Source organism: Panthera onca, chromosome X, assembly GCF_046562875.1.
Source record: "Panthera onca isolate mPanOnc1 chromosome X, mPanOnc1 haplotype 2, whole genome shotgun sequence".
NCBI lineage: Eukaryota > Metazoa > Chordata > Mammalia > Carnivora > Felidae > Panthera > Panthera onca.
The window spans coordinates 72440067-72458514 of record NC_138357.1 but is presented as its reverse complement, the minus strand read 5'-3'; the positions used below and the strand labels follow the sequence as shown (position 1 = coordinate 72458514).

At 40.8% G+C, this 18448-nt stretch overlaps 1 protein-coding gene across 1 annotated transcript in view; it reads left to right on the top strand.

Moving 5' to 3' along the window:
- The window catches only part of IGBP1 (immunoglobulin binding protein 1), a 39510-nt gene extending 21312 nt beyond the window's left edge, over positions 1 to 18198 (top strand). Inside the window, exon 6 of the mRNA XM_081793509.1 lies at positions 17701 to 18198. Coding sequence (XP_081649635.1) covers positions 17701 to 17846 — 146 coding nt within the window. The 3' untranslated portion in view covers positions 17847 to 18198. The remainder of the gene's footprint in view (positions 1 to 17700) is intronic.
- Positions 18199 to 18448: the final 250 nt, after the last annotated feature.

The window sequence follows — 18448 nt, the reverse complement described above, 5'->3', positions numbered from 1 at the left end:
ACTTAAAATAATAAACATTTATTGTCTCACATATTTTCTGAGGGTGAGGAATCCAGGATCAACTTTACTGGGTGACTTTGACTTAGGATCTCTTGAGGTTGCAGTCAGGGTGTCAGCTGACACGTAAGCTATACAGTCTTGTATAGCTGGACTGAGGCGGGAGGATCTGCTTCCCACTCGTGGACTCATCATTCATGTGGCTATTGGCAGGAGGCCTCCCCTTGTGGGTCTCTCTCTGAGGTTGCTCACAGCTAAGAGCTTCCTTTCCCCAAAGCAAATGATCTGAGTGAGAATGACCAGGACAGAAGCCTGAGTATCTTATATAACCTAACATTGGAAGTGACATACCATGACTTCTGCCATATTCTGGGGGTCACAAAGTATGGGAGGGGACTACAGAAAAGCGTGAATACCAGAAGGCTGAGACAGATAGAGTCCATCTTTGAGGCTGTCTCTGACATGGTTCGGTATTAACTCCAAGTACACTGGGAAGTTAGGAAGGAATATTGTATTACCTAGAGCAGCCACTTAAAAAATAATGGATCAAGAGAATGAGAAGACAAGACACAGACTGGCAGAAAATATTTGCAAAAGACAAATCTGATAAAAGACTCTTCTCCAAAACATACAAAGAATTCTTAAAACTCAACAATAAGGAAACAAATACCCAATTAAAAAATAGGCAGAAGACCTGAATAGACATCTCACCAGAGAAGATCTACAGAGGACAAATAAGTATATGAAAAGAAGCTCAACATCATATGTCATTAGGGCATTGCAAATTAAAACAACAGTGATACCACTACACCCCTAGAAGAATGGCCAAAATCCAAAACACTGACAACACCAAAAGCTGACATGGGTATGGAACAACGGGGACTTATTCACTACTGATGAGGATGCCAAGTGGTACAGCCACCTGGGAAGACCATTTCTTACAAAACTTAAACATGCTCTTACCAGACAATCCAGCAATCCTGTTCCTTGGTATTTACCCAAATGAGTTGAAAATTTAGGTCTACATAAAACCCTGCACACAAGTGGTTATGGCAGCTTTATTCATAATTGCCAAACTTGGAAACAACCAAGATGTCCTCAGTAGCTTGAAAGGATAAAGTGTAGTACATCCAGACAATAGAATAGTATTCATTGCTACAAAAAAAAATGAGCTTATCAAGCCGTAGAAAGACTTGGAAAAATCTTAAATAACATATTACTAAGTGAAAGAAGCTGGTCTGAAAAGGCTACATGCTAATCCAATTCCAACTATATGACTTTCTGGAAAAGGCAAAACTGGAGAGATAGTAAAAGGATCAGTGGTTGCCGGGAGTTAGAGGAGGAAGGATGAACAGGTGGAGCACAGAGGATTTTTAGGGCAGTGAAACTATTGCTTGTATACTAGTGAGTACATGTCATTGTATACATTTTTCCAAACCCACAGAAGGTACAACACCAAGAATGAACTCTAACATAAATTATGGACTTTGGATGATACTGATGTGTCTGTGTAGATTTGCTGATTGTAACAAGTATTTCACTCTGGTGCAAGATGCTGATAGTGGGGGAAGCTATGCCTCTGTGGGGGCAGGAAGTATATGGCAACACTGTGTATTGTTTGTTTTTAAAAATAATGCAGATAGACAAAGCTATAAAGTCAGTGGAGAAATTAAAAGAGAAGAAAGCAAAAAAGAAAAAATAGAGAAACAAACAAGAAAAATAGATACGGTGAACAGAAAACCAATAGCAGAATAATAGATCCCATTCCAGTCATATCAGTAATTATTCTTACTTTAAATGGAATAAACCTCCAAATTAGAAATCAGAAATTGATTTCAGATTCAGCCACATGCTGTCTACAAGAGATGCATTTGATTTTATTAAATGTTTATTTATTTTGAGAGAGCAAGAGTGAGCACATGTGGGGGAGGGGTAAAGAGAGAGGGAGAGAGAGAATCCCAAGCAGGCTCTTTACTGTCAGCACAGAGCCCGACACAGGGCTTGGTCTCACAGTTCGTGAGATCACAGATCATCAGATCATGACCTGAGCTGAAATCAAGAGTCAGACAATCAACCAACTGAGCCACCCTGGCACCTCAAGAGATGCATTTTAAATGTAAAGGCACAGATTGGTTAAAAGTGAAAAGATGAAAAAGAATATACCATACTGACAGTAAACATAAGAAAGCTGTAGTAGCTACAGTAAAGTCAGATAAAGTAGACTTCAAGACAAAAGGTGTTACTGGATGTAAACAAGAGCATTTCATACCAATAAAAGGGGAAATTTATCAGGAAGATCTAGCAGTAATAAACATCTTCATGTCTAATAACAGGCTTTAAATTACAAGAATTAAAAATTGTCAGACCAAAATGGAGAAATAGACAAATCTACACTCATAGTTGGAGATTTTAATACTTCTCTGTAACTAATTGAAAGAATTACTAGACAGAAAATCAGTAAGGATGTAGATGATCTGGACAACACTAGCAGCCACCTTAACCTGTTTTATATTTACAGAACAATAAATCCAACAATTGCAAAATACACCATTTTTCAAATGCACATGGTACATTCACCAAGAGAGATGATATTCTGGGCCATCAAATAAGTCTCAATATGTTTTAAGGATTGAAATCACACTAAATATGTTCTCTGACACAATGGAATTATCAATAACAATATACCTAGGAAGTCTTCAAATATTTTTAGACTATAGTTGTTTTTTTTCTTAATTTATATCCAAGTTAGCATATAGTGCAACAATGATTTCAGGAGTGGATTCCTTAATGCCCCTTGCCCATTTAGCCCATCCCCCCTCCCACAACTCCTTCAGCAACTCTCTGTTTCTTTATATTTAATATATATAAATTATAAAATATAAATCTATATTTAATGTGTATATATATCTTAAAGTCTTATATATATCTTATATATATTTGTATATATATAAACAAAAAGTAATGTTTTTATATTATTTTTGCTTCCCTTATGTTCATCTGTTTTGTATCTTAAATTCCTCATATGAGTGAAGTCATATATTTGTCTTTCTCTGACTAATTTCACTTAGTATAATACTCTCTAGTTCCATCCACGTAGTTGCAAATGGCAAGATTTCATTCTTTTTGATTGCTGAGTAGTATTCCATTATATTATATATACCACATCTTCTTTATCCATTCATCCATCGATGGACATTTGGGCTCTTTCCATATTTTGGCTATTGTCAATAGCGCTGCTATAAACATTGGGGTGCATGTGCCCCTTTGAATCCACACACCTGTATCCCTTGGATAAATACCTAGTAGTGCAATTGCTGGGTCGTAGGGTAGTTCTGTTTTTAATTTTTTGAGGAACCTCCATACTGTTTTCCAGAGTGGCTGCACCAGTTTGCATTCCCAAGAATATAGGTTTTTTTTTTTTTAATGCTTATTTTATTTTTGAGAAAGTGAGCATGATGTGGGAGGGGCAGAGAGGGGGGACAGAGGATCCAAAGTGGGCTCTGTGCTGACAGCAGAGAGCCTGGTGTGGGGCTCAAACCCACAAACCGCAAGATCATGACCCGAGCCAAAGTCAGACACTTAACAGACTGAGCCACCCAGGCACCCTCCAAATATTTTTTTTAATATTTATTCATTTTTGAGAGAGAGACGGACAGCATGGGCAGGGGAGGGGCAGAGAGAGACAGGGAGACACAGAATCCAAAGTAGGTTCCAGGCTCTGAGCTGTCAGCACAGAGCCCAACACGGGGCTCAAACTCACAAACTGTGTGTGAGATCATGACCTGAGCTGAAGTTGGATGCTTAACCGACTGAGTCACCCTGGCGCCCCTCCAAATACTTTTTTGTAATTTTTTTTATGTTTATTTTTGAGAGAGAGAGAAACAGAGCATGAGTGGGGGAGAGGCAGAGAGAGAGGGAGACACAGAATCTGAAGCAGGCTCCAGGCTCTGAGCTGTCAGCACAGAGCCCAAAGTGGAGCTCGAACTCACAAACTGAGATCATGACCTGAGCCGAAGTCGGAAGCTCAGCTGACTGAGACCACCCAGGTGCCCCTACCCCTCCAAATATTTTTAAGTTAAAAAGCATGCTTCTACATAACTCATGGGTCAAAAAAGAAATCACAAAGAAAGTGAGAAAATACTTTTAACTGAGTAACAATGAAAATACATTACAATTTGTGGCATACGACTAAAGCAGTGCTGAGTGGGAAATGTAGAACTTTCAGTGCTTATGTTAGGAAAAAGAGAAAGATAAAATTAATCACTTATGGTTCTACATTAAGAAATTGGGAAAAACAAGAACAAAAGAAACCCAAAGTAATTTTTTTTTCAACGTTTTTTTATTTATTTTTGGGACAGAGAGAGACAGACAGAGCATGAATGGGGGAGGGGCAGAGAGAGGGAGACACAGAATCGGAAACAGGCTCCGGGCTCCGAGCCATCAGCCCAGAGCCCGACGCGGGGCTCGAACTCACGGACCGCGAGATCGTGACCTGGCTGAAGTCGGACGCTTAACCGACTGCGCCACCCAGGCGCCCCAAGAAACCCAAAGTAAATAGAAGAAAAGAAAAAATAAAGACGTGGAGAATCTAGAGGTGGTGGTGGTGATGCACGAAGGTCGCCCGTATGTGTACCCTCATGGCCTGGCGGTTTTGCTCATAGGTACATACCTGAGAGTAATGAGACCGTATGTCCTCAAAAGGCTTGTGCAAGAATGTTCATAGCAGCATTATTTGTGATACCCCAAGCTGGATACTTCCCAAATGCCTTTACATAATAGAATGGATAAAGAAATTCTGGTGTGTTCACATAACAAACTATTGTTTAGCAAAAATTAAACTAACTCTAGTTTTTGAGGTATCAGTGGCAAATATAGCAGAATTTTGCAAATGTAATTATGAGTGAGACAAGCCGGACACAAAACAGGATATACTATAGGATTCCATTCATATAAAGTACACAGGCTGGTGAAACTTGTATATGCTGGTCAAAGGCCAGCATAATGTTTACCCTTAGTGGGGGATCATGAGTGGAATTGGACCTAAGGGGGACTTCTGTGGAGTTAGTGTTTGCATCTAATCTGAGTACCGATTACATGGATGTGTTCAGATGTGAAGATTTTTTGGGCAATGCTATGTTTGTGTCTATGTGTACATGTATGTTTCAATAATAACACACCAAAAAAACCTCATGAGCAACATTTTCAATAAACCAGGAGACAGCACATCCCCATGAACTTCACAAGAAAAACAGTAAGGGCAAGTCACTCATAACCACAAGATGAGCATGTGATTGGCATCTGTGTAGGAGAAATCAGGAAGCATTGACAGATCATCTGAAAGAGCTGACAAACAGCAGAATCCCCAAACAGCAAACAGGTACTCACTAAGCATGTGGCAGTCCAGTTTAAGGACAGCAGTTGAAATGGGAGGGGTTTTTCACTCCAACAAAAACTGGGTAAATACAAAGGACCAGAGGGTCCGAAAGATATGGAGAAGTCTAATCTTCCATGAACTCTTGAAAATGACCCAGCAGATCTTGCTTCCAAGACAAGATCCCACACTAAGGAGAAATTGCTGACAGTAACATTGAAACTGAGTAGAACAGGGACCATAAAGAAGGAAAGAGAGGGGCACCTGGGTGGCTCAGTAGGTTAAGCGTCCAACTTCAGCTCAGGTCATGATCTCACGGATTCTGAGTTTGAGCCCCGTGTCGGGCTCTGTGCTGACAGCTCAGGGCCTGGAGCCTGCTTCAGATTCTGTGTGTGTGTGTGTGTGTGTGTGTGTGTGTGTGTCTGCCTGCCTGCCCTCCCCTCCCCCACTCACACTCTATCTCTCAAAAATAAACAAACATTAAAAAAATTTTTTAAAAAAGAAAGAGAAGGGTCAGATGAAAGTGGGAGAGAGGACTGGAGCCAAGAACTCCAATGAAGCAAGAGTCATCTTATCTCTTTAACGTACATACAAATAGCAGAAAGGGAGCCTCTGTGAAGTGAGAAAAGCTACCCTGAACCATACTTTCTGAAAGTTCAGGAAAGCTTATTACACGTAAGAATGAACAACAGATGGTGGTGATGGTTGCACAGCTCTGAATATCCTCAAACCACTGAACTGTACACTTTAAATGGCTGAGGTTTATGGTATGTGAAATCTATCTCAATAAAGCTGTAAAAAATTTGAACACAAAATTATCAAGGTCAGATCCCACACAAAATTATTATAAAGGTGGGGGGGGGGGGAATCAAAAGCATTCCAGAAAGACACTCAAAAAAACAACAAATCTAAAATATATGCTGTTTTTAAAATTTTAATATATTTTTACCACTAAAAAATACATACTGTTTGAAAATTAGTTGGAAGGCATTAGGAAAACTGTATAAGACATAGGAGAACCATACAAATCAGGATTCATAAAACACAGAAATGCGGTGACAACTTGGGAGACGTAAGAATTATTTCAGAAGTAAAAGCTAGACCGGAAACAAGCAAGAATGGGTGAACAAACCAGAAAATGCCTTACTAAGGTAAAAAAATGTTTTACATAAAAAAGAAAGATAAACAGGACTGGGGGTGGGAGGAAAGTGGCCAGTGTTAAAGATAGCAGAGGAGACCTGGCTTATGGGTAATAGGATTATCTACAGAAGAAAACCAAAGCAAGGAGAAAGAATAAATGCCAAAAACTAATGTTAAGGAAGCTTTCCTGGTGGTAAAAAAAAAAAAAAAAAAAAAAAAAAAAGATACAATTTGATAAAGCACACCGTGTACCTGAGACTGACAAGAAGACATGTTATAATAAAATTACTAGACTTTAAAGAAGAGGAAAAAATGCCTTAGACATTTCAGCAAAAATAGCCTGTGATTTTAAACTCTTGTGACACCAGCGCTTTTATGCCAGAATAAAATGGAGTAACATATATTTAACATGCTCAAGGAGAAGAATATGAGCCAAGGACACTATATCAGGTAAAACTGTTAGGTATAAAGGGTACAGACATTTATCAACATAGAGGAGCTCAGGAAATACTTACTGTTCCCAGGATCCCTTCCTAAGGAATTTACTAGAGAATGAGCTTCAGATAGCCAAAATGATGAGAAAGACCTTAACTAAGTACTGGTGGTGAGCACTAGTTACTTGTAGAACCAAGACTAAATAGGGGTTAACAGGGAGACAGTAGAGTATGTAATGTTTATATGTTCAGTGCTCAGATAATGTAGATACAGTACAACTATTTTTTTAAATGGAGAATTGGGGAAAGCATATGCAAAAAACAATGAACTGTTCTCAGCAATTACATTGGTGACAACGTTAGTGTTATTCTAAGACTGTGTGTGAAATAATGTAATTATGAGATAGTCTAATTCTATCATCTTCTGTCTTTGAAAAGTAAGACTTTTAGTGTGGAAGAACACAGATGAAATTCAAAATTTCCTTAAGTTAGAAATAAAGTACTGAATAGGAGCTCATGAGAAATTTTATTTATAAGTAAATACATGCATACAGCTTGTGGTCTTGAAATACCATTCCCATTAAAAGAAACCATGATGTCTTAGAGAAATAGCTAATTCCAAGTCTGGGGCAGGAAATGTACAAGATGAGCTGGAAACATCTTGTTAGAAAGATAGGGAAGAGGGGCGCCTGGGTGGCTCAGTCGGTTAAGTATCTGACTCTTGATTTCGGCTCCAGTTGCGATCTCACAGTTCGTTTGTGAGTTCAGGCTCTGTGCCGATTGTGGGGAGCCTGCTTGGGAATTTCTCTCTCTCCCTCTCTGCCTTTTCTCCCTACTGCCTCTAAATACATACACACACGCATGCATACATACGTACATACGTACATACATCCTTAAAAAAAAGACAGGGAAGACATTTTTTTTTAACATATGAAATTTATTGTCAAATTGGTTTCCATACAACACCCAGTGCTCATCCCAAAAGGTGCCCTCCTCAATACCCATCACCCACCATCCCCTCCCTCCCACCCCCCATCAACCCTCAGTTTGTTCTCAGTTTTTAAGAGTCTCTTATGCTTTGGCTCTCTCCCACTCTAACCTCTTTTTTTTTTTTCCTTCCCCTCCCCCATGGGTTTCTGTTAAGTTTCTCAGGATCCACATAAGAGTGAAACCATATGCTATCTGTCTTTCTCTGTATGGCTTATTTCACTTAGCATCACACTCTCCATTTCCATCCACGTTGCTACAAAAGGCCATATTTCATTCTTTCTCATTGCCACGTAGTATTCCATTGTGTACATAAACCACAATTTCTTTATCCATTCATCAGTTGATGGACATTTAGGCTCTTTCCATAATTTGGCTATTGTTGGGAGTGCTGCTATAAACATTGGGGTACAAGTGCCCCTATGCATCAGTACTCCTGTATCCCTTGGGTAAATTCCTAGCAGTGCTATTGCTGGGTCATAGGGTAGGTCTATTTTTCATTTTCTGAGGAACCTCCACACTGCTTTCCAGAGCGGCTGCACCAATTTGAATTCCCACCAAGAGTGTAAGAGGGTTCCCGTTTCTCCACATCCTCACCAGCATCTATAGTATCCTGATTTGTTCATTTTGGCCACTCTGACTGGCATGAGGTGATATCTGAGTGTGGTTTTGATTTGTATTTCCCTGATAAGGAGCGACGTTGAACATCTTTTCATGTGCCTGTTGGCCATCCGGATGTCTTCTTTAGAGAAGTGTCTATTCATGTTTTCTGCCCATTTCTTCACTGGGTTATTTGTTTTTCGGGTGTGGAGTTTGGTGAGCTCTTTATAGATTTTGGATACTAGCCCTTTGTCCGATATGTCATTTGCAAATATCTTTTCCCATTCTGTTGGTTGCCTTTTAGTTTTGTTGGTTGTTTCCTTTGCTGTGCAGAGCTTTTTATCTTCATAAGGTCCCAGTAATTCACTTTTGCTTTTAATTCCCTTGCCTTTGGGGATGTGTCAAGTAAGAGATTGCTACGGCTGAGGTCAGAGAGGTCTTTTCCTGCTTTCTCCTCTAAGGTTTTGATGGTTTCCTGTCTCACATTCAGGTCCTTTATCCATTTTGAGTTTATTTTTGTAAATGGTGTGAGAAAGTGGTCTAGTTTCAACCTTCTGCATGTTGCTCTCCAGTTCTCCCAGCACCATTTGTTAAAGAGACTGTCTTTTTTCCATTGGATGTTCTTTCCTGCTTTGTCAAAGATGAGTTGGCCATACGTTTGTGGGTCTAGTTCTGGGGTTTCTATTCTATTCCATTGGTCTGTGTGTCTGTTTTTGTGCCAATACCATGCTGTCTTGATGATGACAGGTTTGTAGTAGAAGCTAAAGTCTGGGATTGTGCTGCCTCCTGCTTTGGTCTTCTTCAAAATTACTTTGGCTATTCGGGGCCTTTTGTGGTTCCATATGAATTTTAGAATTGCTTGTTCTAGTTTCGAGAAGAATGCTGGTGCAATTTTGATTGGGATTGCATTGAATGTGTAGATAGCTTTGGGTAGTATTGACATTTTGACAATATTTATTCTTCCAATCCATGAGCAGGGAATGTCTTTCCATTTCTTTGTATCTTCTTCAATTACCTTCGTAAGCTTTCTATAGTTTTCAGCATACAGATCTTTTACATCTTTGGTTAGATTTATTCCTAGGTATTTTATGCTTCTTGGTGCAATTGTGAATGGGATCAGTTTCTTTCTTTGTCTTTCTGTTGCTTCATTGTTAGTGTATAAGAATGCAACTGATTTCTGTACATTGATTTTGTATCCTGCAACTTTGCTGAATTCATGTATCCGTTCTAGCAGACTTTTGGTGGAGTCTATCGGATTTTCCATGTATAATATCATGTCATCTGCAAAAAGCGAAAGCTTGACTTCATCTTTGCCAATTTTGATGCCTTTGATTTCCTTTTGTTGTCTGATTGCTGATGCTAGAACTTCCAGCACTATGTTCAACAACAGCGGTGAGAGTGGGCATCCCTGTCGTGTTCCTGATCTCAGGGAAAAAGCTCTCAGTTTTTCCCCATTGAGGATGATGTTAGCTGTGGGCTTTTCATAAATGGCTTTTGTGATCTTTAAGTATGTTCCTTCTATCCCGACTTTCTCAAGGGTTTTTATTAAGAAAGGGTGCTGGATTTTGTCAAAGGCCTTTTCTGCATTGATTGACAGGATCATATGGTTCTTCTCTTTTTTTTTGTTAATGTGATGTATCACGTTGATTGATTTGTGAATGTTGAACCAGCCCTGCATCCCAGGAATGAATCCCACTTGATCATGGTGAATAATTCTTTTTATATGCCGTTGAATTCTATTTGCTAGTATCTTATTGAGAATTTTTGCATCCATATTCATCAGGGATGTTGGCCTGTAGTTCTCTTTTTTTACTGGGTCTCTGTCAGGTTTAGGAATCAAAGTCATACTGGCTTCATAGAATGAGTCTGGAAGTTTTCCTTCCCTTTCTATTTCTTGGAATAGCTTGAGAAGGATAGGTATTATCTCTGCTTTAAACATCTGGTAGAACTCCCCTGGGAAGCCATCTGGTCCTGGACTCTTATTTGTTGGGAGATTTTTGATAACCGATTCAATTTCTTCGCTGGTTATGGGTCTGTTCAAGCTTTCTATTTCCTCCTGATTGAGTTTTGGAAGAGTGTGGGTGTTTAGGAATTTGTCCATTTCTTCCAGGTTGTCCAGTTTGTTGGCATATAATTTTCCATAGTATTCCCTGATAATTGTTTGTATCTCTGAGGGATTGGTTGTAATAATTCCATTTTCATTCATGATTTTATCTATTTGGGTCATCTCCCTTTTCTTTTTGAGAAGCCTGGCTAGAGGTTTGTCAATTTTGTTTATTTTTTCAAAAAACCAACTCTTGGTTTCGTTGATCTGCTCTACAGTTTTTTTAGATTCTATATTGTTTATTTCTGCTCTGATCTTTATTATTTCTCTTCTTCTGCTGGGTTTAGGCTGCCTTTGCTGTTCTTCTTCTATTTCCTTTAGGTGTGCTGTTAGATTTTGTATTGGGGATTTTTCTTGTTTCTTGAGATAGGCCTGGATTGCAATGTATTTTCCTCTCAGGACTGCCTTCGCTGCGTCCCAAAGCGTTTGGATTGTTGTATTTTCATTTTCGTTTGTTTCCATATATTTTTTAATTTCTTCTCTAATTGCCTGGTTGACCCACTCATTCGTTAGTAGGGTGTTCTTTAACCTCCATGCTTTTGGAAGTTTTCCAGACTTTTTCCTGTGGTTGATTTCAAGCTTCATAGCATTGTGGTCTGAAAGTATGCATGGTATAATTTCAATTCTTGTAAACTTATGAAGGGCTGTTTTGTGACCCAGTATATGATCTATCTTGGAGAATGTTCCATGTGCACTCGAGAAGAAAGTATATTCTGTTTCTTTGGGATGCAGCGTTCTAAATAGATCTGTCAAGTCCATCTGATCCAATGTATCATTCAGGGCCCTTGTTTCTTTCTTGACTGTGTGTCTAGATGATCTATCCATTTCTGTAAGTGGGGTGTTAAAGTCCCCTGCAATGACCACATTCTTATCAATAAGGTTGCTTATGTTTATGAGTAATTGTTTTATATATTTGGGGGCTCCGGTATTCGGCGCATAGACATGTATAATTGTTAGCTCTTCCTGGTGGATAGACCCTGTGATTATTATATAATGCCCTTCTTCATCTCTTGTTACAGCCTTTAATTTAAAGTCTAGTTTGTCTGATATAAGTATGGCTACTCCAGCTTTCTTTTGGCTTCCAGGAGCATGATAAATAGTTCTCCATCCCCTCACTCTCAATCTAAAGGTGTCCTCAGATCTAAAATGAGTCTCTTGTAGACAGCAAATAGATGGGTCTTGGTTTTTTATCCATTCTGATACCCTATGTCTTTTGGTTGGCGCATTTAATCCATTTACATTCAGTGTTATTATAGAAAGATATGGGTTTAGAGTCATTGTGATGTCTGTATGTTTTATGCTTGTAGTGATGTCTCTGGTACTTTGTCTCACAGGATCCCCCTTAGGATCTCTTGTAGGGCTGGTTTAGTGGTGACGAATTCCTTCAGTTTTTGTTTGTTTGGGAAGACCTTTATCTCTCCTTCTATTCTAAATGACAGACTTGCTGGATAAAGGATTCTCGGCTGCATATTTTTTCTGTTTAGCACACTGAAGATCTCGTGCCAATCCTTTCTGGCCTGCCAAGTTTCAAAAGAGAGATCAGTCACGGGTCTTATAGGCCTCCCTTTATATGTGAGGGCACGTTTATCCCTTGCTGCTTTCAGAATTTTCTCTTTATCCTTGTATTTTGCCAGTTTCACTATGATATGTTGTGCAGAAGATCGATTCAAGTTACGTCTGAAGGGAGTTCTCTGTGCCTCTTGGATTTCAATGCCTTTTTCCTTCCCCAGTTCAGGGAACTTCTCAGCTATAATTTCTTCAAGTAACCCTTCAGCACCTTTCCCTCTCTCTTCCTCCTCTGGGATACCAATTATGCGTATATTATTTCTTTTCAGTGTATCACTTAGTTCTCTAATTTTCCCCTCATACTCCTGGATTTTTTTATCTCTCTTTCTCTCAGCTTCTTCTTTTTCCATAACTTTATCTTCTAATTCACCTATTCTCTCCTCTGCCTCTTCAATCCGAGCTGTCGTCGTTTCCATTTTGTTTTGGATTTCGTTTAAAGCACTTTTCAGCTCCTCGTGACTGTTCCTTAGTCCCTTGATCTCTGTAGCAAGAGATTCTCTGCTGTCCTCTATACTGTTTTCAAGCCCAGCGATTAATTTTATGACTATTATTCTAAATTCACTTTCTGTTATATTATTTAAATCCTTTTTGATCAGTTCATTAGCTGTTGTTATTTCCTGGAGATTCTTCTGAGGGGAATTCTTCTGTTTGGTGATTTTGGATAGTCCCTGGAGTGGTGAGGACCTGCAGGGCACTTCCCCTGTGCTGTGGTGTATAACTGGAGTTGGTGGGCGGGGCCGCAGTCTGACCTGATATCTGCCCCCAGCCCACCGCTGGGGCCACAGTCAGACTGGTGTGTGCCTTCTCTTCCCCTCTCCTAGGGGCAGGATTCACTCTGGGGTGGCGTGGCCCATCTGGGATACTTGCACACTGCCAGGCTTGTGGTGCTGGGGATCTGGCCTATTAGCTGGGGTGGGTAGGCAAGGTGCACGGGGGCAGGAGGGGCAGGCTTAGCTCGCTTCTCCTTAGGTGATCCACTTCAGGAGGGGCCCTGTGGCAGCGGGAGGGAGTCAGATCCGCTGCCAGAGGTTTGGCTCTGAAGAAGCACAGAGCTGGGTGTTTGCGCGGAGCGAGCAAGTTCCCTGGCAGGAACTGGTTCCCTTTGGGATTTTGGCGGGGGGATGGGCGGGGGAGATGGCACTGGCGAGCGCCTTTGTTCCTCACCAAACTGAGCTCTGTCATCTGGGGGCTCAGCAGCTCTCCCTCCCTTTGTCCTCCAGCCTTCCCGCTTTTTGAGCAGAGCTGTTAACTTATGACCTCCCAGACGCTAAGTCACGCTTGCTGTTGGAACACAGTCCGTCCGGCCCCTCCGCTTTTGCCAGCCAGACTCGGGGGCTCTGCTTGGCCGGCGAGCCGCCCCTCCGCCCCGGCTCCCTCCTGCCAGTCTGTGGAGCGTGCACCGCCTCGCCGCCCTTCCTACCCTCCTCCGTGGGCCTCTCCTCTGCGCTTGGCTCCGGAGACTCTGTTCTGCTAATCCTCTGGCGGTTTTCTGGGTTATTTAGGCAGGTGTAGGTGGAATCTAAGTGATCAGCAGGACGCGCGGTGAGCCCAGCGTCCTCCTACCCCGCCATCTTCCCTCCGAGTCCAGGGAAGACATTTTGAAAGACAACTAGGCTCCTATCAAAAGGACTCAGAAGCCAATTTGAAAGTTTCCACTAGCCAGAGACAGTTTGGCTTCAAAAAGGGTAATTGTCAGTAGCAACAAGCATATCCAGGGCACAAATTTGGATTTCTAATATCATTCTCTATTTTTAAAAAATCGGAGCCCGGGCGCTTGGGTGGCTCAGTCGGTTAGGCGTCCGACTTTGGCTCACGTCCCAAGGTCAGTGAGTTCGAGCCCTGCGTTGGGCTCTGTGCTGACAGCTCAGAGCCTGTTTCAGATTCTGTGTCTCCCTCTCTCTCTGCCCCTCCCCTGTTCATGCTCTGTCTCTCTCTGTCTCAAAAATAAATAAATGTTAAAAAAAAGTTTAAAAAACCAGAGCCCATTAGAGAAATGGCTGCTTCTAGGCTGAGGCAGAGAATAAACAAGATGACCCCGAAGAATCTTTTAGTACTAGAAAATGAAGAAGGACTCAAAAAACAAAACAATTTAAGTATGTTAATGGACACAAGGGCTGGCTGAAAGAACTCTTGCTGGCTAAAACTGGAAGAATTTGAGCGGGAAAATAACAGTATTGGATTACAAAAAATATATATAAATATGCATAAGTCTATAACAATAGAAATAAATGATGACATAAATAAATGGAGAAGAGACAGGAAAGTGCTACATAATTTGTGTATATACTCCTGTCTCAAAGACATGGAGCACAACTCCCTCTCCCCTTTAAGTGTGGGCTGTTTAGTGACTTCCAAAGACTACAGTGTGGAAGGGGACGGAGAGACTTCACAGTTAGGAACCTTACAAATGCTGTCTTATTCAGATGATCCAGGTTAATTAATATCAACAGTGAGAAGGCATGTTGATGGTTGTGTAGCCTAGATTTGATGTGATGAGAAGGGCGCTTCAGCCTTTATGATATTCTCTTCCAAAACCCATAACCCCAGTCTAATTAGGAGAAAAACATCAGGTACCCCTAAATTGAGGGACATTCTGCAAAATATCTGATCAGCACTCACCAAAACTGCTCAGGTCCTCAAAAACAAGGAATATCTGAGAAATTGTCACAGCCAAGATGAGACTAAAGAGACAGAGGACTAAATGTAATGTGGCGCTCTGGATGGGATCCTGGGGCAAAAAAAGGACACTAGATAAAACCTCAGGGAAAAAGTAGTGTAAGATGCTAGTCATAGGGGAAATTGGGTACAGATATATAGGAATTCCATACTATCTTCTAAATTTTTCTGTAAATATAAAACTATTCTATTAAAAGCTTATTTACTTATTTTGTAAGAAATCATTGCAGTGGGTTAAAACCCTTCAAATATGTTGGGGCACCTGGGTGGCTCAGTCGGTTAAGCATTCAACTCTTGATCTCAGCTCAGGTCATGATCTAGGGTCGTGAGTTCAGACCCCACATTGGGCTCCACACTGGGCATGAAGCCTACTTAAAATTATATATATATATATATATATATATATATATATATATATATATATATATATATATATTTAAATCCATGAGTCATAATTATATTTTAAAGTAGAAATTGTTCAATTTCAGAAGATGATAAGGAACCAATTGATTACCTTCGCAAGTGGTAAACAAAGTGAAAGAAGCATTTACATTGTCTTTTTTTCTTGAGTAACTAAATAGTAGGAGATGAGGGGAAGCCTATCTTCATAAAAGCGTTCTAGTTAATAAAAAAGAAATGTTAAAATGAGGAGTATCAACTTTTTGAAACCTCCAGAAAGTCAGCGAGTCCAGGCATCAAGTGTCAATTGCTAACATCACCACACATGAGATATAGATGTTATGCACCACCTGATGAGGGAATACAGCACCAGCTGGAGTCATGTGGAAGGGCTCAACCCTGAGTCAGATCAAGCCTCTGTATCCACTTGCCAATGTGCAGAAATACAGAAGACCCTGTTGTACTGCAGCACAAGTACACAGCAAAATCCAGATTTGGGGAAACTATACAGGTCGGATGCCCCAGTTTCTTCAATAGATAACTTGTAAGGAAAGAAAAGGGTGGAATTGGTGCCTGTAGATTAAGAAGATCACAAAACATTTTTATTTCTTTGCATATTTTTTTAATGTTTTTATTTTTTATTCTTAAAGAGTGTGAGTGGGAGAGGAGCAGAGAGAGAGGGAGACACAGAATCCAAAGCAGGCTCCAGGCTCTGAGCTGTCAACACAGAACCTGACGAGGGGCTTGAACTCACGAGCTGTGAGATCATGACCCAAGCCAAAGTTGGATGCTTAACTAACTGAGCCACCCAGGTGCCCCGATCTGAAAACATGTTTAAATGAGCAAGACTAACCTTAAAAACATTACGCTTAAGCGAAAGAAGGCAGACACAAACACCGTATAGTGTTTGATTCCATTTATGCGAAATTTCCAAAATAGGCACATCTATAGAGACAGAAAGTAGATTGCTGGTGGCCAGGGGCTATGGGGAGGGAAGGAAAGGGAATCAACAGAACGTGGGCACAAGGGATCTTTTTGAGGTAAAGGAAATCATTTCTCGCTGATAGTTTCACAACTCTGTACAAAAGATCATTGACCACAAAAATGTACAAGTGGACAACTCTGGTGTCTAGGGATGCACACTTGGGTAGTAAAGCTTTAATAAACACCAGGAAGTTATTACTATAAAAGTTGGTTTAGTGGTTACCTTTTGGGAGGAGAAAGGGGGCATTCCTATTTGGAAGATGCTCCTGAAGAAGCTTTTGGGATAAGTACAGAAGCTCTATTTCTTTTCTTTTTTTAATGTTTTTATTTTTGAGAGAGAGAGAGCATGAGCAGGGGAGGGGCAGGAAGAGAGGGAGACAGAATCTGAAGTAGGCTCCAGGCTCTGAGCTGTCAGCACAGAGCCCAGTGTGGGGCTTGAACTCACGAAGTGTGAGATCATGACCTGAGCCGAAGTGGGATGCTTAATCGACTGAGCCACCCAGGTGCCCCCAGAAGCTCTATTTCTTGGCCCAAGTGGAGGCTACAAAGGTATAGCCTCCCTATAAAAACTTAAAGTTATACATATTTTTGTGTGATTTCCAGTATCTTTTATTTTACAATAAAAAGTGTTTAAAAAAAACATAGATCAGATTGGAAGAGATTAGATTCCCATGTATTTCATTTGTTATCATAGTAATGAGCATCTTTCTCGTGGGCAAAGTCAGGGTAGCCAAGAAACGCTCCTTTACCTCACAAAGAGAAAACACAATGCAAAAGAGGGATGTAGCAGTTGGTTTAATTTCTTTTGGGTGTGCCTTTTGGATTTCAGACCCTGTTCCAAACAAGTGTCAAATAGCACAGATACTCTTTTCTGGTAGGTTCAACTGCCCTGTGATTTACAATATCACACACACACACACACACACACACACACACACACACACAGAACTGTAGAACCGTAATAAACTGGATGGAGGAGAAAAAGTCACCTGCAGTCCCTCCTTCCAGACATACCATAAATCAGTACATCATAAATATTTTTTACTTTAGTGTTTTTGGCTTGCTGTGGTTCTGTTGGGCAGTTGGTGTTTTTGGAGTGTGTGTGTGTGTGTGTGTGTGTGTGTGTGTGTGTGTGTGTGTAAGGGGTGGTGTTTGGCCTTTTCAGCAAGAATTCTTTCCCAATATAGAACTGATTTTGAGAATTCAACTGTTACGTTTTTGCCTTCTTGTGAAAACCACTCAGCGCATCATTTCTTATCTATCATTTAACATGTCACTGATTAAGTAATAGAAGTATCCTCTGAGACTCTGCTGGCCCCGGGGTAGGCAGCTAGGTACTAGTCCTTGTTCTCATTTTGGGCAGCTGTGTTTAGAGTAGAGCTGAGACTCCTGACATTCCCTCAGTTCCTCACCCCTGCTTTCCCATTTTTCCACTCTGGCAGAGCTCAAAAGAACTGCTCAGGAACATGAAGATCAGGAACAAAAGGAGGAAGAAGATGATGAACACACACTCCACAGAGCTCGGGAGTGGGATGACTGGAAGGACACCCATCCCAGAGGGTATGGCAACCGACAGAACATGGGTTAGTCTTCCCACAACAAGACAGGACTACAGGGGCTCACACCCTCTGCAACAAGGAAAGCCGTGCTGTCTTCCTCTCCCTGGACTCCTGCTTCAGCTGTGTTCAATGAAGGAAAAGATGCTTAATCTTGCTTTGCGTTCAATAAAGTGTCAGCCAATTTAAGTATGTATTTGTACTTTAGGTGATGAGCCAGCAATCTTGTTTTGGCATTATCATCCTCATCATGGTGTATTTCCAATTTCTTAAGTAGAAAGACAAAAGTACTGAGAAATTGCTCTGTATAATCAATGGCTGTATGAATTATCTTTAAAAAAATAATAAAGTCCCTTCTATTACAGGAGCCTGTGCAGAAATTGAGGTATCAGTTTTTTGTTGTTGTTTTTTTTTTTTTGAGGGGGAGAGAGTCAACTGTGGGTCCCCGGGCTTTTGAAGGGGATCCTGATCATCTTTGACGTGGGCAGTGACTTTCCCAGCATCAAAACCACCTAGATGAGCTGGCACTTGCTTTCTCCTTCCTACCGTGGCACTGTGAAATAACCCAACATGGCTTGACAAGGGGCAGGTGTGAAAGCTGGGAATTTCCCTGCCTGAGACACAGCACTGTGTT